At 41.1% G+C, this 24,606-nt stretch overlaps 1 protein-coding gene across 1 annotated transcript; it reads left to right on the top strand.

Moving 5' to 3' along the window:
* Positions 1-24,606, top strand: LOC119403860 (prolyl 4-hydroxylase subunit alpha-1; the record flags this gene model as incomplete). The annotated part of the gene is given in 6 exon segments (XM_037670607.2): positions 1-174; positions 433-657; positions 7,262-7,327; positions 19,963-20,031; positions 22,008-22,104; positions 24,032-24,606. Coding segments are annotated over 6 exon segments (702 nt in total), but the record flags the coding sequence as incomplete, so codon positions are not given.

The raw sequence follows: 24,606 nt of genomic DNA, 5'->3' as shown, positions 1-24,606 counted from the left end.
CCATTATTCCACGACCGGGAGCTGACATGCCAGTACCGTACCAACAACCGGCCATATCTGCTGCTACAGCCAGCCAAAGAAGAAGTGATGTTCCCGAAGCCACGAATTGTCATCTACCATGATGTTTTGTCTGAGCATGAAATGAACGTCATCAAGACATTAGCACAACCTCGGGTATGCTGCATACAAATATTTCTTCTCTAATCGTTGCGTATATATCGCGGCCTCACATCATTTAGCTTAAATGAGAAACTAATTTCCGGCAGTAAATCTTCATGTATAAGTGTTTACTGCACTTTCTTGCCATAAGAAACACACTTTGACTTATTCCAGTTTGTAGAAAATGTTAACCTATTGTGGTATTTATAGGCCATTTTGTCAGCACACTTTACTGGTGATGTATTTCTTATTGGATTCACTGAACTACTGCAGCTGAGGAGGGCGACAGTACAGAACTACAAATCTGGGGAGTTGGAAACCGCCAGCTACCGTATTAGCAAGAGTGCCTGGCTGAAAAATGAAGAGCATGGTGTAATAGCCCGTGTTACCCGAAGAATAGAAGACATCACGGGACTGACTGCAGACACCGCTGAGGAGCTTCAGGTGGTCAACTATGGAATAGGTGGCCATTATGAGCCTCATTTTGATTTTGCCAGGGTATGTATATAGCTTACATTTTACTAACCTGTTAGATCTCTGAATGAACCATGGTCTATGTGTGTACGTACATGAGCATACACATGTATACTATATTCTTCAGTTGTCTGTCGCTGTAATTTTTAAAGCCTTCATGCTGGCACATGATGGGCTGCATGGAGAACTGTTGCAGCTGCCCTGTTGGCACTTACACCGATAAATGATGAAAATTTTATCTGAGGAACACTCTTTTCTCACCTTGGCCAGGAAAAGTAACAGTTTTCATATGTGGACAGCAGCACCATCTATCGCATGACTCCCTTTAATCACTTATGCTAGCTTCACACTTATGCTCGTTTGTATAGTGTCACATTGGTAAGGCAACACAGCTGACCACTCGATGTGTTATCTATGTTTGGTATCTGCAGGAGCATGCTAATGTCACTGTTATACAAAATAAAATCTGCAATAAGAACATTAAGGATTTTGCGACTGGTCACCCAAAGTGTTGAGTCGCTTACAGACATGCACGTGTGCAAATCCCTGTGCTGCGACTGGAAACAGGAACTTTTAAAAGGCCATTAACCATCTCTTGTGTTGATTCTGTCACACTGTAGCGTGAACAACCAGCCAGGTATTTTTCCCACTGGCCAAAGCACTCAAATGGAACAATCATGTTTAATGCCTCAAAATGCCTAGATATTATAGCTAGTAAAAGTGCTACTTTTTGCATAATGCTTTTTGATTAATAGAAAAATCTACAACTGTGGCATGAAATTTTTAACAAATGTAAATCTTCTTAATGTTGGAAAGCTTTTGCTTTTCCAAAATTTTTATCCGAAGAGGCTGTTGGAGTTAGCTGATGCTTTTGATAGCAGCAAATGCTGATGCCAAACCTTGTTTTTCACAGGTTGGTCCATAAAATAGGTCTTACACTATTCAAAAAATAATAATGGCTGAGCTGCAGCTGTTTGAAGCACTGTAACATTGTTGCAGTTCTGCACTCACAACCATACCATTGCCTCTCTTGGTGCCAGTTTCTTTCGTGCAGCCTCCGCAGCTCTTTCGTAAAATGTGAGAGAGCTCTACATCATAGTGGCCTTCCTTTTTTTAATGATGGTTCTATACTCGCTTATCAGCACCACAAGCATGCACAAATTGTCTTATAACCAACTATAAAGCACTTTTTTTACTGCTGCTGTTGAAGCAATTGAAGTGTTCCCACCACAGCTGCACAACGAGCATGGGCTTTGTCTTGTTTATAGATACATGAAGCAAGGATTAAATATAGGCTTGCGCGAATATTCGAGTACTTTGAATATTCGAACGAATATTACAGTATTCGAATTCGCTTCGACACGAATTTAAATCCTAGCAAATTTCGAAGTATTCGAAATGAACGAATAAACATATGTAAACCGCATGAAACTCCCTGTAAAGGTGGTTTCACTGCAGTGGAAGGGTGCTATACCGTGAATACACCTATCCAGGGGAAATCCGCACTGCCGCGAAGTCACACTTCAAGGTTAAATGAACGTACAGTAAAACCTCGTTAATTCGAAGTCACTGGGACTGTGAAAAATCTTCTAATTAAGCGGGTTTTCAAATCAACCAAACACACAAAAAGCGGGATGTAAGAACTTTGAATTACAGAAAGTAATCAGAGGTGGTCGTTTGCTGTGCCTGCTAGCTTGCGGCTCCAAGGGTTAGGTTTTCCAGCAATACCCGGTCCCAACATTGCCGCTAAACCGGGGAAACGGCGGGCCTCACTGCTGCCAGCGCAAAAAAAAAAAAGAAAAAAATGGTCTCGTGGTCAACTCAAATGTACGCCTGTGGAAAAAACGTGCTTCACTGCAGCACAGTGGTGACACGTGGGCAGCCTGTCACCTGCTCTTCGCAGCATCAGCGCGTCATGATGCGACCATTCGCCCATTCTTTCTGGTAAAATAAAGAACTTATATGACCAGTGTGACGGAATTCGCGTTGTATTCTAGCTGGAAAACATTATCACTGAAGTTTTCGAACTGAGTTTTTGAAGTAGGAGTTGCAGGCAAGTACTCCGTCAGCAGTGTAAGTGCGCAAATTGCCGGAATAACCGCCAATCGGAGGTTCGCATACATCGCGAATACCTTCAGGCCGTCCTTTATTAATTTCTCTATTTTCCCAGAAGGAATGGGTAAATCATGACGCGCTGACGTTGCGAGAAACATGCTCATGCTGCCCGCGTGTCACCACTGTGTTGCAGTGAAGCACGTCTTTTCCGCAGGCGCGCATTTCAGCTGACCACGAGACCGCTTTTTTTTTTTCTTGCGCTGGCAGCAGCGAGGCTGGGTTGCTTTACTTGTCACTCATTAGTATCGCTACATTGCATTGCCTTGTGGCTCCTAAGGGCCATAATTTCTGCAGATTTGCGGCTAAATCGGGATCCGGAATTGGCACATGGCACCCTAAGTTTCTGAATTTACTGGGCTGGTACTGACCGCCGCTTCAAATTATCCACTCAGATTTACATTGCAAAATACGGGACCGAGGAAATCCTTTGAATTATGCGGGATTTCGAAATAACTGAGTTCGAAATAATGAGGTTTTACTGTATTACCCTCACATCGATTCATTATTTTTTAAGTTTAAAAGCTTGTTATACCGGCTTATATGCTCTAAATATAGTAAATTTAAAAACTTAACGTATTTTACAGGTTATCACTTGCATTCTACCGAAAGTCAACTCCTGCTACTACTCAAAGTTGCTTCCACTTCCCTTTGAACCAAAAAGAATGACATTTGCGTATGCCTTGTTTCAACTTTAAAAATATTGTGCAGGTTAGTTGGGTCATGACAAGTATGCTCATTTTTCTTTATAATATGTGATAAATACTATTCAAATTCGCTTAGAAATTATTCGACCAAATCGCATTCGCTTCGAATTCGCTTCGGACCTAAAATTTACTGTTCGCACAAGCCCAATTAAATAGCATTACTGCAACTTGGTGCTCTACACCTCAACTTTTTCGCACCGGATGCCCAAGCATATTAGGGACCCTTGGAACCCACAGCTGTTTTATTATACTTGGAAATCTTGCGACTAAAATATTTCTCTTTGTTATTGCTGTATGTAAATAAAGTGTTTTTCACACTGTTAGGGGCACTGTGACAGGCTGTCCACAAAAAAGGGGGAAGTAATGCCTGTGTTCGTTCATTTTGAGAAGAGCATTCCAGAGTTAAGCGAGCCGTTCACTCTTAGAGGTAAATTCGTGAGCCAAGACAGGTTACACCCATCATAAATGCTTTTGAAACAAGTGGATGAGCCAGGCTTGTTCAGTATGGTTAAGGAGTTCATTTGTCACTACTTGCGGTACTACTGCACGAATTCTCGCACAGCTGAATAGAGCGCTTGCCTCATGGTTACCTAACATGCAGGCAAACATAATGCAGAAAGATTGTTAGTGCCAGTCAGGGCTGGGCAAAGATACATTGAAATTGTATCACGATACGATACAAGATACTCAGGCAAAAAGTATTGGAGATACAGATACAAGATACTGCCGCAATAATTGTATCCGATACGATACTTGGCTATTGTATCTTAAGATACTTCGATACATTCTCAAATTTGTTATTATAGATCCATAGAATGTAGCAGCAAACGCCTATACACGAAGATGTCTCCTTGAAAATTTCTGAACTGTGACCTCTTTAGTTGAAATGAAATGTCTGTTAGTATCTCAAAAGTTTTGCCCTTCTTGCTCAAAGTACATTAGTTTCCATCCAAAAGAACTTATTGGCGCTTGTTTTAGCTTCTTCACAGGACAACTCTTTATACACTTCGCTGACAGCGGTTCTTGCTTGTCATTTTCGTAATTGATCAAAGTCGCTGCTCAGCTTGCTGACCAGCTAGCGGGTTACCATGTAATCACAATAACGTCAATAAGAAGCCTTCGCGCGACGGCGCAAATACCGGTGTGGACTTTTACCTTGTCCATAAAAGACAGGTTGCACAATACCGTATATCCGGACAGGTGTACAGCAGCAACAACACTAATAGCAACTTTTTAGGGGGAGTGGTGCGAATAGGGGGAGTGGCGCGGGGAACGCATGGTGTGTACGGGGCTTTCGACCGTTCGCTGGCAGCCCAGCCGGCACACATGACCGTCTCTGTCCCAATTTGTTTTTATTTCCTTAATAAGTATGTTTGTGAGGTACACAGACATGACTGGTCTCAAGCATTTCTTTCGTGAGGAACACGTGGTCACCATGTGCTGAAACATAACCGTGGAACAAAAACTCTATATTTCAATCCGCGTCCAGATTTCACTCGTTATGTACATCCGTATCGTTATTTCTGGAATCCGGACTCAAAATCCCCTTCAAAAATGACCTATATATGAGATATGTCAAAGGCTTCCTTTCAAATGGCAACGTCACTTTGTTCAAACTCTCTCCAACCCTACCATCTTCACTGTCCCGGCCTTTGGAGCTAAATTTCGTGATTGCGGCCCGCCGGCTATAAGCTGAGTTTGAGACCCCTGTTGTATATGTAGATGACGTAAACCTGCAATGAATTTCCATGTTCTACTTAGCTGCTGGCGTAAGGGATTCTGTGTTGATATACTCACTAATGTGCAATTTTTTAGCAGTTTTTCTTGAACGAGAGAACATGTGCAACACAGAAATGACTCAGACGTATTGTGTAGCAAAGCATCGCAGAGGACACCGCCGCTATTCGCGCTATTGCCGCTTAAGCTCCCTTTACGTAGCGATTAGTAATAAGAAAAATATTTAAGAAGGCCTAAAACAGGAAAACAAATATATAAGAAAAATAGAGAGGTGGTTGTTTATCAAACATGAGTACAGAAACACAATACACACGGCGCCCTTAACAGCTATGATCACGAAGTACAGTTGAACCCCTTTATAAGAGACACTGATATAAGAGACACGTGGGGTATAAGAGACACCAGTGTGCTACACGAAAGTAAGGGTTGATAGGAAAATGCATAACTTAGTACCCTGTTTATAAGAGACACCTCATATAACAGGCAAGAATTTCTCCCCCATGCGTGCCTCTTATAAAGGGGTTCAACTGTATTGTCAACTTACCTGTTGAGACCAGGCCCGTAGCCAGGAATTTTTTTCGGGGGGGGGGCACTTGCTGAAAACCTTGACTATTTGAGAAAAACACCTATTTTCATTATATATTTGTGGTATAACCACCTACTTCACCAAAATTTCGTGGGGGGGGGGGGAGTGGCTTGGGCCCCTAGCCCCCCCCCCCTCCCCCGTAAGAGCTTGGTTGAGACAATGTGAAATTCAGTGCCTATTGAAAATTGCCTGAAACGGCTCGTTGGGACACTCATGAGTAAACCGGAGCATTCAGTAAAACAACGTTTCTCGAATCCCCTTCCTAACATCTTTAAGATGGCTCTTGCATTTTTATAATGCAAACTCAATTTCGCTATTTTCTTAAGCGGTAAGTAGAATATTTTGTACTGTATACTCAAGGCACGCCCACATAATAATATATTTGTTTTCAAAATCGCCTTGGCAACGTGTAAATGTGTAAACAGTAGTAGAAATAAAGCAGACAGTTAGGCCTAGAAGAATAAAGCAGCAATCTTTTTTTGGGAGCGCGTTACAAAAGACATACTGCAGTGCCCAGACCGGAAAAACAGTGCAGAGACCTAGGTAATGTATGTGATTCAAAATTACAGCTAAGAAAGCACTTGTGCCTTGTGCTAATAATAAAATTATAATTTCATAAATTCTTTGAATAATGTAGATGCAAGTGAAAAATACGGTACGCCAAGATATTTTCTGTTAGGTAAACGCTTGCTCTATTAGATCTAGCATCAGTGCCTGTGGTGCTAAAGTTGTTAGAATCTTATTTGCATATAAGTTAATTCATTGCATGCAAGTCAAACTTACATCTACGATATCCTTCAAATCGCTGATATGTAAAATCCACGCGATGCAAGGCAACCCCATTCTTGCACGCATCACATTTCGTTACGGATCAAGATGCAAAAGAATCTGTAATAACGACACTGTAACAACATCAAAATTTAGCGATAGACGCCACACGCAGTGGAGTACGCGGCACAGGACAGTGGCTATGAGCCAGTGTAGCGGCATTGGCACAACTAAAAAGAAAAGAAATCGAGAAAACAAAAGGTATGTGGGCTGGGCGTAGACGTCCGCGTGCTTGTCTTCCTGATCTTCTACCCTTACTGGACGACTCTGGCGTAAAAATAACGTCACTGCCCTTAGATTTATTCAGATCGCTTAGTGGCACCAGTACCAGTTTGAGAAGTGGAGCTTGACCAGCGATTATTGTTTCTCACGGTTGTGTTGCGATAGAAGTATTTTGTATCTTAAGATACACGATACATTATCTAATGTATCGGAAATACAGATACAGATACTCGTCTTTCGAGACGTATCGTGATACAGATACAAGATACCCATAGTGTATCTAAGATAGTATCTAAGATACATGTATCTTCGATACTGCCCAGCACTGGTGCCGGTCTTACTAATAAGATTCATTGGTGCTATAAAATATAAAAATTATGTAATACAGTGGAGCTGTCTGTGAATGTACATTCCACTTGATCACTTCATCACGCAGAGAGAAGAAAAGAATGCTTTCCAAAGCCTTGGGACTGGCAACAGGATTGCAACATGGCTCAACTATGTAAGCACTATGTGGAGCTTCCACTTGCCGCATGTTTTAATCAGAGATACTTTTGTTTCTCTTTTCAGCTGACTGTAAATAAGTACACACTTGATGCATGTTTGTTTTTTCTTCTTTATCTTCCTGTTCATATAAGTTATGATTTGAACACTGAATCATTCATCTGTCTGTCTTCCAGCATTGACTGCAATGCAAGTTGGCTTTTTGTATTTTGCTTTTTATTAAGAAACTTGCAAAGAATTGATAAGCATTTGTATGAAGAAGTCACAGTGCATCCTTTGCTTCCTATATAATAAGTTATGCATAATTACTTGGCAGTAGGGCCCCCAGTCATGCCTTGAACAATGTGAGTAGACACCAACTTTGCAGGTAGAGTGTGTGTGGGCATATGTCCTTGACATAGACATGCTACTGCATTATGCTGCATGCAAAGCTGATAGATGGAATACACTAACTCCTCATACAGCAGCCACATGCCACATGTGTTAAAGGTGTTCCATGTGGCATATGGTTGCTATGTAAGGAAACATTTGCAATACATACCACATGAAACACTTGCAACTCATCTGGCATGTGGTTACCGCATGTCAAGGTACTGTGTGACGTCACCCAACTGTAACTAAACTACTTTGATATCACAGATAAGTTCAAACAGGGAGGAGCAAAACACTAATTTTACCACTGAGTAAGAGGCAAGAGCACTTGTTGTATTGGAATGTAAATGACTACCAGAGAAAAAAAACTTGGAGGACGCTTGAGCTTCGCCTTCAAGAGTAGCATGTGATAGCGTAATTGGGCCCCGTGCGCACCACCTTCGACCATGCCACAAGAAAAGGAATACTTGTGTGCATAACATTGGCCGTTTCAAACTGTCCTAGAATGTCTACTGCAAGTACAGTTGCGAAGTGTCCACTACGCCATAATTCTTCTTTTTGCAAATTGGCGAAGTACCCACTATGTGTCCATAAGGTGGCACGTGTACCTGCACAGCTGCATACTTTGTAATGGGTGGGCAGCTTTAAACCACCCACTCATTGCGCAGTTCTCTTGTTTTGACACCTGGTGCGACTCTATAATTCTGCCATGCAATATTACATGCGTTAAGGAGACTCCTCCCGCTGCATGAAATTCTTATAGCGTTTTTTTTATGAAGCAGTTTCAAGCACTGGCGTGGCTCCGTGGTAGAATGCCTGCTTGCCACGCAGAAGGCCTGGGTTCAATTTTCACTCGGACCGAACATTTTTTTATTATTTCTTTATTTGCATCTTCTCGAATTACCGCTCATGGACAACGGCGATTTTTCGCTCACAACCAACAATGCCAACATCGGAACTTCCGCGAAACGAGCTCTTTAATGCTATCGCGTTTAAAAAAGTAGAAATAAATGTGCAGAGGTGGTGCAGTTATGACAGGCTACTGTCACAGATACAGGCTTAAAGGGCAGGAAGATGGGGAACAGTTAGCTTTTAATCATTTCGACTATTTTAGGCACTTTAATGTAACAATTTCCAATGCATTTCTTAAGTTCTGTACCAAAAAAGGGATGTTTCTGATGACTAAAAAATGTGCAGGTCTCGGTGAGTTCTCAACTCAAAATTTCACACACACGGTAACTTATCGTGCATTTTTCTTGTGGTATACTTTGTAGTAATTGTTGTTTAGTTCATATGGGCAAAACAGAAAATCTGTTGTTGGCTTTAGTCAGATATTGTAAGATGCAACTGAACAATTAGGTCACACAACCATAGCATGTGGTTACATTAGGCCATGATGGCATATGCTTGAAAGAAATGTAGAGCATCACATGCTCCTGTATTACTATCTGTCTTCATTTTACCACAAAACGCAAAAATCGTAGTGAGTGTATGTAAATAGATGAAGTGATAAAAGACAGATAAGTCACAGAAAAAAATTTTTCATGCTAATTATGAGTATATCTAATGCCATTTGTAAAGACGTGAAGTTAATTCTCAAATGAAATACTTGAACCCTGTGTTGGTTTTCTTACTTTCTTTGACCATTTCTATTAGCAATGTCGTAATCTTGTGGACATTGTCTTTGGAGGCTGAGAAAAAATATTGCTATTATGTGTATTCTAGCTCCCAACAAAAGCCATTGACTAGATAAATTTTTTAGTGCAGTATTTTTTCTGATACCAGTTATTGTTTATTCTGCCATAGTGGCTCTTATGCTTGTTTGCTTGTCATTTTTATCACAATAGTACAGGTTAAGCTTTTGTTTGTACTAACCTTGCTTTTTGTTTGTACAGATCTTTTGTGTTTACTTTGCATGTAGTACGTCCTGTGCATTTTTCTCTTTTATTTTAAAGCTACTAGTACACAGATTGCTACTACTAACCGCTAAAGATGTATGCTATTGCAACTAATACTGCTATAGTACTAACTCCTTAATCATGCTGATTGTGAATGTTGCTGCATTCGTGATGCCGTTCTTGCTTATGTTTATCTTTTTGTTCTTGTTTTAAAGAAAAAAGGCAAGCAAAAACTACCACCGCACTTGTCAAATGGCAACCGGGTTTCCACGTGGCTTAACTATGTAAGCAGATGTGAAGTCTCCCTTTCTGTCTCTTTGTCTGTTTATTTTTCGTGCTGTAATTACAAGCGTTAATGAATATGGGAATGCTTAGAATGCATGCGTGGTTGCAGGTTTCAAGTTATGTAAAGCATGCATCACTGACGGTGCATGTACAAAACATTATGACTGAACACTCTAAAAATGACTTACTGTTGGCATCAGCATATTTCTCTCTTTCTCACCGCCCTTTCATATCTTCTCTTTTAGTGCTAGCTGGCTTAGCCTCATGCAATGATGTTGATTGTAGTTTAGTGTAACATTAAAGGAAATCTTCTTTGATTGAGTAGAGTTAAAATTTCCTTATTGAATCAAATCTTTAAAACATTTCCTCTCCTATGTGTACATTTCACTCAGTGAAAGCAGGGTTCATTGCTGGCATGTACACTTGGTGCGGGACCTCGGAGCAAGTAAACAGTTTTGCTAGTGCCAAGGTATTCTAGTAGTGCAAGCAGGAGCATGGACACAAGAAGGCACAAATACAGAAGATTGCACAGTACCGGAGTCCTTGAACAGCCTTTACCATTGAAGGGCTCTGATTACGGTGTGATGCGAGGCACACAAGCATGCATCACTGTATGTGCTAGTGGCTGCTGTTGAAATCGTAGGCCATGGAAACTCAATTTTTCTTACTTCTGCTGTTTTTATTGTTTATACCTTCAAATAAGAGGAAGAGTTTGCTTTATATATTGAAAGCTGCAGAATATTATATTAAAAGCACAATATCAGACATGGGACACCAAATAAGCAAGTTTGCCAATATGCTTTACAGAAGTGATGCATTATCTTTAGCAAGCGCATAGTTTTTCTTTTTGTTCAGACCCTCTAGTTTTTTTTTTCAAAACCGGTTTGCTGTTATTCCACTAATGAAGGTTATTTCCATTGAAAGAAAAGACTACTTCGTTGAGCTACACAATGCAGTAGCAGCCTACAAGTTTAAAAACTTAACATGTACAGTAGTATAGAGTAAAATTAAGCTTCTGTCTAGAAACCACTCTTAAGCCCCCATTCAACACAAATGATGAAACAGGAATGTGCAGAAGTGTAGTGCAGATACATAGCTAATATATAGGAGTCGGCATTTTCAGTTTTAATTCGAAAAAACAGCATAAGTTTATTTTCTTTATAGGGTTTGGTTTTAAGCAAAAACAGCCAGTGCAAAAGATTATTTACCAGAGCTGAAAATTTCAATCAGTGTACAGCTGTTTTATGCATACAGCCTACATATGCTCCACTGCAAGGAATTTGGTAACATCAAAGTCACGTGTCAGCCTCACCGCAAGCCTAAGCAACTTGCTTTTTTGTCCCAGGCCCTTACAGTCACACTGAGGTGGATGAACTGAGGAAGTTCACTCATACTAACACAGCTTGTATCCGTATATGCGTGTTGGTACACACATACATTACAAATTAAGTACCGTATTTATTCGAATCTAAGCCGATGTTTTTTTCGAAGAAACAATGTGCGAAAGTGGGGGGGTTGATTCGAGTACAATGACTAAGGTTTTTTTTTCTGGCCTTGCGAATTTCGGGGGGTCGGCTTAGAATCGGGGCCGGCCTAGATTCGAGTAAATACGGTATTAGGTATTCTACTTGTGTTCAAGTATCAAGTGTGCTTACTATTCATTCCTACGTAGTCGCACTGCCATACGATGTGTTTTTGTTCGACTACTTCTTCAACTTGCAAGCTCTGTGCAAAATATTATTCACTGAAAATTGCTAGTGAGAGCCCATCCGGAAGAAGGTATTTATTGAAGAGACAGAATAGTCAGGTGAACATTAGCACCAGAAAGACATTCCGAAGTATGGGGGAAAAAAATGGCACAAGCTCTGAACCTTAGTTATATAGCCATTTCGAAAACTAAAAAGATTCCATTTGGATTCAAACTGAAAGAGATACAGATGTCTGCTAAATAAAACTTTCTGCTGGGCGAGTTGGTTCATACTTGGAAGCTGTTACATTATTGAATACCAAGGAACTTATAAAAGGTTGAGGATTAAGACTGTTATGTTGAGACTGCTGTAGGATATGTGAGCTATATTTAGACATCATTATACAACTTATGAAAGTGATCAATTATCAAGTTTCAAGATCAAGTGTGTTGCGCTGTAACCGAATGAAAAAATTAATCCCAACCAACTGGCCCAACTTGCCGTTTTGCTGCAATATATTATGTACTACTTATGGCAAGGGTCCTGCTATAACAGGCCACAACTTTTCATAATGTTTGTTTATATGAAGTCTGTGCAAAGTAGCATTTCTTATACTCTTACTTTTTTTTCACATGCATGGTATTTAGCAATTGTGTAATGTAGACAACCAGTCAATTGGCTCAGTGGGCATCTAAACGGCACAGGATTTCTGTTTTCTGGCCACTTTCATTATGTTGTGTGTCAGCTTTAACAACCACTGTGTAGGATTGTCTGTGCTGTTTACATTATATTCTGCTGGAAGCCCATGCTGTGTGCTCAGATTTGTTTTTAATAAAACACCGATTTTCTTAGCTCTACATCACATAGCGCATTGGCCAAGAAAATGTCATATGAGGGTTGTAGTATTCTCGGATGGTCACTTTTGGTGATACTGTCACTTTAGCGAGACTTTGAATGGCCAGCAATGCATTTGTTGGAGTCTGCACTGATAACGGTAAGATAGTTTATTGGAACTGTGCCAAAAATTCTGTCACTCTAGATGCCAGTGTGTCCACTAGTCTGAAGGTAGGATGTTAATGGTTGATACTGGTCATACCAAATCTCATGAAAGTAAAAATGTCTATGAAAGTAATCTTTTGAGAATTAACTCAGCTAGAACTATTTAACCATATTCATGTAACAGTTTAATGACCGCCAAATGAGAATCGATTTTGTATTACTGCCACAGAAACAGAAACATGCTGTATGCCACCATACAGTTGCTGTTGGCCTGCTCCCTTATTGGTGTCAGTTGCAGCCCAAAATACTTGGTGCATCATGCTGTTCTTTGCCTGTACAGTAGACTCACTTTGTGTGCAACCAGTTTGACAGTTTTGGCAGCGGTGGCCCATACCATGCATTCATACAAAGCTTCTGCTTGGATTCAGCAGCATCTTCATTACTGCTGCTGCTTTCTTTATTTATTCAGTGCTTATTTGCAGGCTCTTCTGAGTTTTGTGCCTTTGAAAGAAGCCCTGTGCTAAAGATAGGAAAATACAACACAGTGTTGTAAGGTCAACCATAGGAACAGTCACCCCCATATTCTATAATGTTCCTCCACTCAGCACTCTACCTCAACTCAAGAATGTGCATAGCAGCACTACTCCTCGACGAAAGTGGTTGCTGTGCTTCATTGACACTCCACAGCAACTCTTGTACAGTGTTGTGTTTTCTCAGTGGAAGGGCAACACTGATCAACTAGGTAGAGTGGAGGAATAGTGTTTACTTTAAAGGGGCCCTGCACCCATATTTTACCCTCCGATTTTTACATCTGACGCGTCCCTTGTATCGTCCTGAGATGAATGCAAAAAGAATTTTGGAGATAGACGCACGGAAACGGAAGTTATTGAACTTACAAATTCAAAATAAAAGCAGACGACAGAAATTGGCGTACCCTTTCGTATTTCACTCGCCCATTGACGTGTCACTGGAGTTTTGTCTGCTCCCAATCAAAACGCGACTTACATTTTGCCATACCGGAACCCCGCAGCACATGGTGGCCTTCTAGTCGCAAGCGGGCGCCGCTCCTTTTGACGGCTTCTGTGCCGCACAAGTTAGCAGATGACTGTATCAATGTATACCATCAACCAGCAGTTGATGGTAGGTACGCACACACCTAGGCACCTCGAGCACATGGAAAATCTGTGTAAGGCAGAAATGCAAAGCACAGTGTATTGATGAAGGCTGCGCCAGCTGCGCCTTGAGTAGGCCGTTCGGCAGCGCCATCTGTGTCGCAGTTTCTGATAAGTTAAAATCGATGCACACATTGGTGTCCTTTTCGGAGCTGTAACGAGCATTAAACACATTAAAATGAGTAAATTCCGCATACTGAGTGTGTCGCGAGCGTGTACTATATATTATTTATTTCCCACCAATCAAAACGAACAGCATAAGTCACGCACGCTACCTCACTTCCTGTAACAGAAATTATCGTTGTACGACGCTGCCATCGGCGCGGAAACCAATTTCGGAAGCAAATTAAAATATCAAACGCTATGTTCTCGCCGCTTTCATTGGTGCCACAGCAGTCATCAAGACCCATAGAAAGCAAACGGCCGATAAAAACAACGTGCGTAATTGAGGGTGCAGGGCCCCTTTAAGATCGATTGAGAATTTAGCAAATAGTGTTTTGCCTGACCACTATTGTGATCTCATAACATCTTATCTATTCACACCACATTACAGCCCAGGAAAATATGCACTGTCTGCCAGTTCTTTGCAGTTCATGTGATGCACTTTAGAATAACCATGCATTGCATGTGAGAAATTCTATCATTTCCACGTGCACTAGCTCATATTGTTGTGATCGTGCATCCACATGCTGCAATGGCATGTAAAGGCATGTAAATGTGCTATTATAGAACACCCTGAGGTCGCACTAAATGGATCATATTGTGGGCTTGAAATGAGCCCCCCGTTACACAGCAAATTTCACTGTGGCATCCTGGGGGAGGGGGGCTGTTTCAATGTCAGAACACCCCCCAAAATTTTCTCAGTGCCACATACCCACTTCTCCCCCTCCTTTCGGCCATGCTATTCACACACCGCATCAGTATATTGAAATGTAAAAACGGAAATAAGAATAATGCCAGTCGGTTGACAAACATGGCTCGCGTTCTAAAAACTAGATGGTGACACTATAAGCTGAAGTTATTGTTGCATCTCCATTCATTTGTCCCTTCGCTCAGAATTGAGATCCTGATAAGACTCATGGCCGCCTCACTAAAAGCTTCACTCTGTTGGTTTTGACCTCTGTGGTGCCATTTCATTCTAGTTTTTAAATATACTTTCAATCTCACACTTATTGTATGTGTGCGTGGGCCCTTACATTGGTGCTTTAGAAATTAGCTCATTTAAACAACCCAAGTTGACACTTGACAGTTTATTCAAGAAAAAGGATAATTCAACACCCAGTACCAGTGCTCCACCGATGACCCCTAATGGCCATACTCTACTGGGTGTTTATTTCTTTTAATGAGCTCTATGGCAAATGTTTCTTTTTCTTTTCTTTTTGTCTGGAAACAAAAATGAAAGAACAGCTATGTTCAGCCCGCCTCCGTGGTACAGGCTTCTCTTTGTTTGAAGGCTTCGCATCCAAACATCCATCATTTGCTGCAGATTCTGGCCACTTTGCCCACCAACACTGCAGAAGCGGAACATTCATTTTCAACGCACCCAAGGCTCAAGTCTTATTTCAGAGCTTCAAGGTCACTTGGGTGTGCATTTCTTAACATTCACTGGGATATTGTTGTCAGTCCAGAAACTGTCCTTTCGCATCTTTCTGTTGACAGGCAGTGGCTTCGGCAGAATGTGCTGTCTGAATGCGAACGCGGAAGTGAAAGGACGATTTCTGTATTTCATGTGTTTCGTGTACTTGCAGTGGCGTAAATCCAGAAAAAATCTCAAGGGGCGACACGCATCTTCATGCCTTGGTGGCCATCTTGTTTTTCATAAATATAGGTTTCATATTTAATTATATAAAAATTGAAATCGTTTTCTCAAATAAAAAGAAAACGAGCCTGGACTAAGTGTAACTTGTAGGTAAAGGCTCTAGCATACTTCTAGCTAATATGTAATTAAGGTTAGAACATCAAATGAAAATGCTAGCACTTTTTCTTGTTACAACTTGTAAAGGTACAGCTTTTCTTCAACTTCAGCTCTATTCCTCATTGTGTATAACTGTTAGCCTCCCACGATTTATCCCTGGAACCTTTTTTGTAAAGCGTGTTTGTGTCCACCAGTGATTTCTTAAATAAACAACAGAATTATATTCATGCAGTCATATTCATACTTCATTGTCAATGGCTTTAGGTAGGCCATATCGTCTACCTAAATGAATAACGGTAGATGATTGGGGATTCTTTATTTACCTTGCGCTTCAAAGCCCAGCATAATAGAGATTTGCGTCATGTCAGAAGTCACTCGTAGCATGTCAGAAAGCATGAGCTCTACAGTGCCTTTTGAAAAGAAAGACAGTTTTCACTCTTGTACTTCGTTTCTACTCATTGGAAGGGCTCCAGATTTTGGGGTTGATTTTAACAAGAGTGCGCTATAATTCACTGTCAAGCCATTCAAATATGATGTCTTTAAGATAAATCTCAAGAGGGGACACTTGCAAGGAGTGTACCCCCCCCCCCCCCCCCAGCCTGAATATAAAGGGGGTCAGGAACGCCCCCCCCCCCCCCATGATTTATGCCACTGTGTATTTGTATTCCAAGTTTCATGTATTTCCACGACCATATTTTTATAATGCTATTTTTCCTCACCGGACAGTTTCGCATTGAATTTCAACAGTGGCCCTTATTTTTGTGTTTCAGTTATTATTCAGGAATGTTTTGGTACATTTGCATCCTTTTTCGTACTTGTGTATTTTCTTGTGTGTGTGTGTGTGTGTGTGTGTGTGTGTGTGTGTGTGTGTGCACCTGTGTGTGTGCACCTGTGTGTGTGTTCAAGAAAATAAGTGTTCTTTGCAAATCAAGTCTTTGGAGTCCAGTGTGCACTCATATGTTTATGTAAATATTACAGTGAATTAACTAACCCTTCAGCTTTATCCAAGCAGAAACATGACTCGGATATTGTTTAGACGCAGCCTTTCTTTTTACTGTTTTACTGATGGTGTATAGCACGCCCCGAAAAATATTTCTGGCTATGCCACTGGTGCCACTGCTGGTTGCTGCAGTTGAGAGAAAGGTAAATCTAGATGGAAAGAAAGTGCTGTGAGAAGAACATTAACCTCTGAGCAAAAGTTTGTAAGGTTATCATGTGTGCTGCAACTGAAAGCAACGTCTAAGTGCCTGATAGGCCCATTGCAGAACGCTGAGTTCCTCTTGAGCATGTCCCTTGCAGTGAGAATCAACTGCACTTAGGGAAGGGCATCATAAAGGTGCCAAAAGAATGCACACCATGTGCCTTGACGCTTCAAGTCGTACAGTGTGCTGCTTATGCTAGTGGGTAGTGTTTAATTTAGGTCCTCAACAACCCTACACTTTTACATAGGGTGCTCATTGAGCTGTTTTTAGTGTTTGATATAAATAATAATTCAAAATTGAGAAGTTCACAATGAAATGGCTCAACTGTATTTGTTTCGCTGTGTCATGTCAAACAGGTGTTTAGAAGGTCCAGTCAGGGTCTGGCTGTATATGTATAAAAGAACCAGCATTAAAAATATTGAGGAGCCATTCCATTCTCTGAAGGTGGATGACCAGCAAAGCTGTTTAGCACACGGCACAGAGATGACACGACAGAGATCAGTTTGGTATGCAAGGCCAGGCTGTGAACGTGCCCATCAACGTTCAAACCACTGTCCAGTCTACTGCGACACATTGACGACAACACCGTCATTGAGGCTATGAATAGGCTTCACTGCAACACACAATGCGCAAAAGCTAGCTTACAAAGACCAAATTTACAATCGTCCCCTTAAAGTCGGCTTCACTTCTAAACACAAATGCATTGCTGGTAAGACACTTTTTCAGGGGCAATATAAGCAGTCTTATATCAAAATATAAAGGCCCTAGGACATTTCTTTATTATTTCATTTATTGTTTGCTGTTGCCCTGAGGTGTCCACTGGTGTTGTTGACATTCCCGTTGCTGTTCCCTTTGTCTGTTCTCGTAGGCATTCGTACATTTCAGATATAGTCACATTTTGCAAGCGTGGCTGTGCAGCCTAGTGGTTAAGACATTTGCCTTCGGAGCGTGGGGGCTCGTGTTCAAACCCCAGCACTAGTAACAAGATTTTTTCTACTCTAATGCATTAGTTTCTTCTGTCACTTTATAGAGGGTGCCAGGGGGTTCCACTGTAATGCTTCCAAGTGCTTCAATACCCATTAGTTCTTACACTGCTTCCTAGAGGGCACTAGGGCTTTTCTGCGTAGAAACGCAATGCCCTAGCCATATACAGCTCTGCTGTAAAAATCAGCGTTGAGCAAAATATATTCTTTACTAACAGTATGTGTCAGACAGGGGTTCCAGAAGTGTAATTTGGGTGTGGGTTATAGAGACCTCCCTTCCCAGGTTTCCTTTCTTTCTTTAAGTTTTAAAATATGCTGATTAAGGGCTCAAAATTAAAGCTATACTATATGCAAAAAACAATTTCCCAAAAGGAAAAGGGAAATTGTAAAATAAATGAAGAGGAGTGAAAGGCCTTGCTTGACAAATTGCAGCCTCTGTATAAATAAGGAAAATAAGAACTAAGTAATGAAAAGTCTATTATCGCAAATCGAGAACACAGACTGAAGACAGATTGAAAGATCATCTGTAAAGATATTACTTCAGGATGATTATTTGACTTTTGAAAGGTCAGTATTCAGGAGATAATAAATAATAAGACCCTGTAAGACACATTAAGAATCTTTCTTGTGTTTGTGTTGTATTTCTTGTTCAGAGCTCTTAAGAATGCACTTTAGAACCGAGAGCTGTAGATACTGCATAGAAACACTGCATCCAAAAGCACACTCATAAACACTCGTGTTTTAGTACTGTTGTGAAGCTAGCCATTGCTAGTTATAAAGTATGGAGAAGCATTTAGGCAGTGGTGAATTGCTGTAGCTGCTGTTAAATGACTGGCTATCAAGAGTAATTTCGTTTTCATTTCTGTTCAGCTGTTCTTGGATCTGTGGATCTAATTATACAGGTGCCACAGACTACAAATTGCCACTGGCCTTGAATGTGGACTATGTGCAACTTTTGATTTTTTTTTATATAAGTTAATCTGGCTTTTGACAGAGTTAAGGTCTCCAAGGCACTAGCTTTTGTTGAATATATTGGATTATTCATGCTAGACCAAATTGTTACACAACACAAACTGAAAGATGTGATAGCGTAGAACCTTTCTACTCAATCGCAGTGGCAACAACGTCCAGCATGAGCCTCTCCTGTGTAGCACTGGCAGTCTGGCTGCGGAGCTCTGCAGGGTGCACTCCTTGCTCAATACAGACCTTGGATCACATATTAAAAACACTTACCGTTCTCATGTGCATGTGGTTGGCATGACAGTTTGCATATCAAGGTGCCAGCAATCACAGACTGTCAGGAGGTGTAGTTCCGAATCACCTAAAAGCCATGTGATTTTAAAAGCCCCGTTTAGTTTTAGCCAGTGACTAAATTGACCCAGTTCAATTCAGTACAGATTTTAGAAAGTAAAAGAAATTATAGACAATTATGATAATGATGTCTGTTATTGGTGAGCTTTGGAAGTGTGTCAGCCAGTGACCTGTAAAGACTGCATTAAAATGGGCTTGCACAACTGCACAGGCTGTTTTTTTTTTTAATGGCAGCAGCAGTTACGATCGAGAATTCTAAGAGCTGTCACTGACTACTACCGAAGTGCAGGCAGATGGTCTACACTTCGGGGGCATGTTGTCTTGTGCCAGGCATGTTAATCTTGTGCACAGAGTAAGATAAAGCAGGTGTGCCAGCTCCACTCATCTGGAAGGGACATAATGTGCTGATGGGTGCTTTTGAGCACATTCGCCAAATGACACTACGCTAGGGAAAAGATGTGTAGGAGAGAGGATCACTACAGCCACAAGCAAAAATCACAAGTGCACCAGCAGACCAAATTCAGTTGCTGTAGCAACACTGCTCCTTGGCGGCTTTGCCACGTTTGATCAAATATCTGCTTCGCTGTCTGCTCTGTGCATACCTTCATGCCTGCTATGGCAGTCATTTTGATGAGAGTGATAGTCCCATCATGTGCTTAGATTTAGATGCACCTTAAAGAGCCCCAGGTGCCCAAAAGTAATCTAGAGCCTCCCACTGCAGAGTGCCTTATAATCATATCATATGGTTTCGGCACATATATCCCAAGATTTGTTTAAGCTTTATATTTCAATCTTAATGTTTCTGCAGATGAGTGATGTGTCTGCTGGTGGTGCAACAGTGTTTCCTCAGCTGAGGTTGACCCTTTGGCCAAAAAAGGTAACCCCTACAGTTGTGATATGTATTTCAGTTTTCTCACCACTCTACATTGCCTCATTGTAATACACCGCATGCATCCATTGCATCTGTCCGTCCATCTGCATGCATGCTAACGCTTTACCTTTGCGAAGTTGAATTTTATCGCAAATAGCAGTTAAAGGTTTATTTTTCAAGTGTGGAACAATTTAGGGGGCCGGGCTGTCGTATGCTGTCATCGTATGCTGCCGTAGCTTGGCATGATGCTGGCAAAACCACGAATATAGCATAGCCATCTGGAGCATATTTAGTGCGCTCTCTCCAAGGAGAAATCTTCTTCCTCTTGTTCTTCGAGCGCCTTGATGATGATAAGTGTGGGGCACTTTAAGGGCTTGGCAAAACCGCATATAAAAATAGAAAAAAAGAGGAAGCAAGCGAGAAATAGAGAGAGAGAGAAAGGAAAAAAATAGGAGGAAAAATAGAAAGATAAAGAGAGAGGAAAAAAACTGAAAAAGAGAAAAAGAAAGAAAGAGAGGAGGAAAGAAAGAGAAACAAAGAAGGCTGCCCATCTCCGCACTTCCTTCAGGCTTGGCACCCCTAGTGTGAAGCTGCCTTAATTTTTTTCATTACTCAATTCTTTGTGTTTTTGTGTGTACATAGCCAGTTTCACTGCCTTCAGTATCGTCCAAGTGCACTACTACCTGTGGGAAGCCACAGTTTGCAAAGATTGTCAATTAATTATTTCTTCTTTTTTTTGCATGTTATGTTACTTATCAGTACTGCAAAATATTGCTTGCATTGCGTAAATATGTAGTGGATGGTTCATTCATAGATAGCATTTCGTCAGAAAAAGCTTTGTTTGTTTTCTGAGGCTTTACAGATGATAGCCTGTAGTTGGCAACCTTATTCAAGCTCGTGTAATCCTTCTGCATTGTGCAGTCCCAGAGGAGAGAACAATGAATAGAAGACAAAGCAGCAACAAACTTTTGCTTGTCTCGAGTCACCAAATGGGCACGTGCCTTTCTTGTACAATTTGGAAATAAATGTACAGGAAAGGTGTGTGGAGTTATATGGGGAAAGCTGCATTTTGGGCAGTCAAAACTGACCATTGACAAAGACCAGTGGGGAGATAGAGACGAGGGGGCCTTTTGCATCGCCCTTAGCTGAAGGAAGTTTGTTTTTGTGAGAGCATACAATTTGCTCAAAGACAATGCATTAGCAATGACTGTGGCAACGAGAAAGTATTTATCAATGCTTTGCTAAGCTTTGATCACCCAGCCGTTCCAGGAAAATAAGATCTTCTGCCCGAAGCAGCAGAATGATCTAGTCACACCCAAGATGCACCTTTGCCGAATTCCAGATTGCACTTAACCATAACTAATGGGGAAAGTTACGGCTAAAAAAATACACACACGTAAGAGGCATAAGGGGGGGGACAAGTGAAAGCATTTCAAGTGTTTACCCAGGTACCCAATCATGAGCCTGCGTGACAGAACTCGGTGAAAAACTTGAAGCACTGTTGCTTTTCTCCTAACCAAACCATCATTACTACCTGCAGCGTAAGAATTTTGAATTTCTGGTACCATGATGTGTAGTTCCGAGTTATTGGGACTTGCCCATGTAAGGAATGCATAAAATGAAAGAGCTTCTCCTCTCCCTCATTTTTTTCTCTTGTAATTGACTTTAACTATGCAAATTAACTTTTCGTTGTTCTAAGCAACATCTCATTTTTCTAAGTAGTGGGGAGCCTACTATACCTTGATCACAGCACATAAGAAGCAGAAGTATTTGTTCTGGTCTGGGAGAGCAGCAGAGTTGGTTTTTAGAGGACACGAGATATCCCTCTCTTGTTTGTAACATTTTGATGCATTAAGGTGAATAGGAATTCCTTCTGCATAAATATGTGTTGTACTACTATTTGATAATAAGCAGTGTTAATTTGCTCATACTGTAAAAACGCAATTTCAAATGGTATACTCAGTTATACTTGTTGTTTCCAGGGTGCTGCTGCTTTCTGGTACAATCTGCATCGTAGCGGTGAGGGGGACATGCTCACTAGGCATGCTGCCTGCCCAGTTCTTGCTGGCTCGAAATGGGGTTAGTATGTGTCTGCCAAACACAGCAGACCTTCCAATGGCACCTGCTCTGGGTTGGGACATGCTGGGAGTCTCTTTCCGCCTTGCAGCTAGTGGCACTATCATTGTTTTCTACAGAATCTACAAGTGCTTAGTGATCATGTGTGATGCGTATCAGTGTTTACATTACTTTCAGCAATGGAAGAAGGGGAATTTTGAGGGCTCGTTTTTCTTTGTTACACACAACATTAATTAGGACTAACAGACAATCAAGCCAAGGTAAGTATAGGGGATGTCATTTGTAGTAATTGTGATATAAATGAGCAGAAATTAAAGTGGACGGAAAGGTAACATGCCGCTGGCAGGGACCGAACCTGCAACCTTTGACTAGTGCGTCCGATGCTCTACCAATTGAGCTACGGTGGCGGTCATCCTCCCGTCCACATTATGGGGTATATCTGTGCATTTAAACCTGGAAGTGTTAATCAGCACTGCTTGTAGCCATGACGGCGAGTGTGGAACACTCTTTTTCTGTCTGCTGACGTCATGTAGCACGTGATCTTTTTACAAGCTGGCAGCTGACCAATAATCCCTCGCATCCGATTAACACTTCCAGGTTTACACTCCCAGCTGATTAATACTCCCAGGTTTAAGTGCACAGATATACCCGATAAAGTGGACAGGAGGATGACCGCCGCCGTAGCTCAATTAGTAGAGCATGAGATGCGTTATTCGAAGGTTGCAGGTTCAGTCCCTGCCAGCGGCAAGTAGTCTTTTCGTCCACTTTAATTTCTTCTCATTTATATCACAATTACTAGAAATGACATCCCCTATGCTTCCCTTGGCTTGATTGTCTGTTGGTTCTCATTAATGTTGTGTCAGCAAAAGAAGTATGTTTTTATTTGATACATTGCAGAGCCAAAACCAAACTGTCCCAAATGTTTGCATGGTTCAGCTGCACACAGAGTTGTGCTGTTAAGTACAGCATTCATGTGCAAAATTCACTGGATTAACAATACTCATGTTTGCAGTTCAAAAAGTGATGTATTTGCAAGAGCAGACCATACAAAAGCAGAGGTTTCATGACGATGAACTCTGCTGTTTGGCATGCAAAAATCAGATAGCACATGTCACACCAATGCTTTGCCTTGAGTGCAATCTGTGCCACAGATGCCAGCGTTCCTAATCACACAGTTAGGCACCTCTTTCTTGCTATTAATTTGTATGTAGGTAGCTACAAGTGAAATACTATCACCAGGAATTACATGGGAAGCTATACTTACCATGGTAGCTTAACAGGCTGAGGTGTTATGCTGCTAAGCTTGAAGTCATGGGTTCAATTTCTGGCCACTGTGGCCAATTTTTGATGGGGGCTAAATGCAATAACACCCGTGTACTTAGATTAGGGTCCACGTTAAAGAATGCCAGGTGCTCAAAATTAATCCGGAGGCCCCGAGCACTGTGTGCCTCATAACCATATCGCGGTTTTGGCACATAAAACCGTAGAAATTATTGTTACCGGGAAGGCTATGTTTTTTCGTTTTTGTTTTTTCTGCTGGAACATCAGAAGCTCGATTTAATAAATTTTGCAATATAACAAAGTTTTTTTATGCTAGTACAACTTCTTTATATCAAGGTTAGACTGTACTACTTTGTTGGATGTTGAATAACAAGTGAGATGGGTGTTTTCTTGGGCCAGGCCAGTTTTTCTTCCTCTTGAGACTGAATATGGTAATTCTTTGTTATGTGCCAGTTGGAGCAGTCCTTGGTAAGGTATCTGTGTACTGTACTTCCAGACTGTAATAGGTAGAGGATCTAGGACAATATTTGGCATGTTGTGCCACAAAATATTCTGTCATTTTTTAGTTCAAATTGACACTGATGATAATAAACAAATACTATTGGCGCTGCATGCATGCCAACTCATTTCCTGTCCATTTTCTTTTTAGTCTCAAACAAATGGTTCCATGAAAGAGGCCAAGAGTTTCTCAGGCCATGTGGCACTCGCATCAACCAGTGACGTACAGCACAAGCCCAAGTGTAGCAATGGCAGTGCAGTTATATGGAGCACTGACTTCTGCCACGTCCACTCTGCAAGAAGTCAACACTAGACAAGCTAAGCAATTACTCCTCATAGGGAACAACCTACAACTCTGTGCCTTGACAACTCAACACTGACACCTACTATCAAAGCCCATGAATATTCTTGACATTTTGCAGCTTTTGCCATCCAGCATTGTAGCATTTATTTTGTCAAGCCTTTAGCTTACATTTTGAATTGTTCTTTGTCATTCAGATTTATTGTGCAGGCCACAATATCATGAACAAAAAGGTCACAATTGAGCAAAATATTTCATCTTTGTACTTCTGTGTTTTAGAAACTGTGTAATTGCATTTATGCCATGAGCTTTTTCAGGAGACAGTACACTCCTGATTACTTAGAAAGGAGTGCAAGTTTTACTATACCATATTCGTCAAGAGGCCCTGTAATGCTCATGTATTCCTTAAAAGGAACTTTTATACC

Source organism: Rhipicephalus sanguineus, chromosome 1 (assembly GCF_013339695.2).
Source record: "Rhipicephalus sanguineus isolate Rsan-2018 chromosome 1, BIME_Rsan_1.4, whole genome shotgun sequence".
In the NCBI taxonomy this organism is placed as follows: Eukaryota; Metazoa; Arthropoda; class Arachnida; order Ixodida; family Ixodidae; genus Rhipicephalus; species Rhipicephalus sanguineus.
This window is presented reverse-complemented; position numbering and strand designations above follow the sequence as displayed.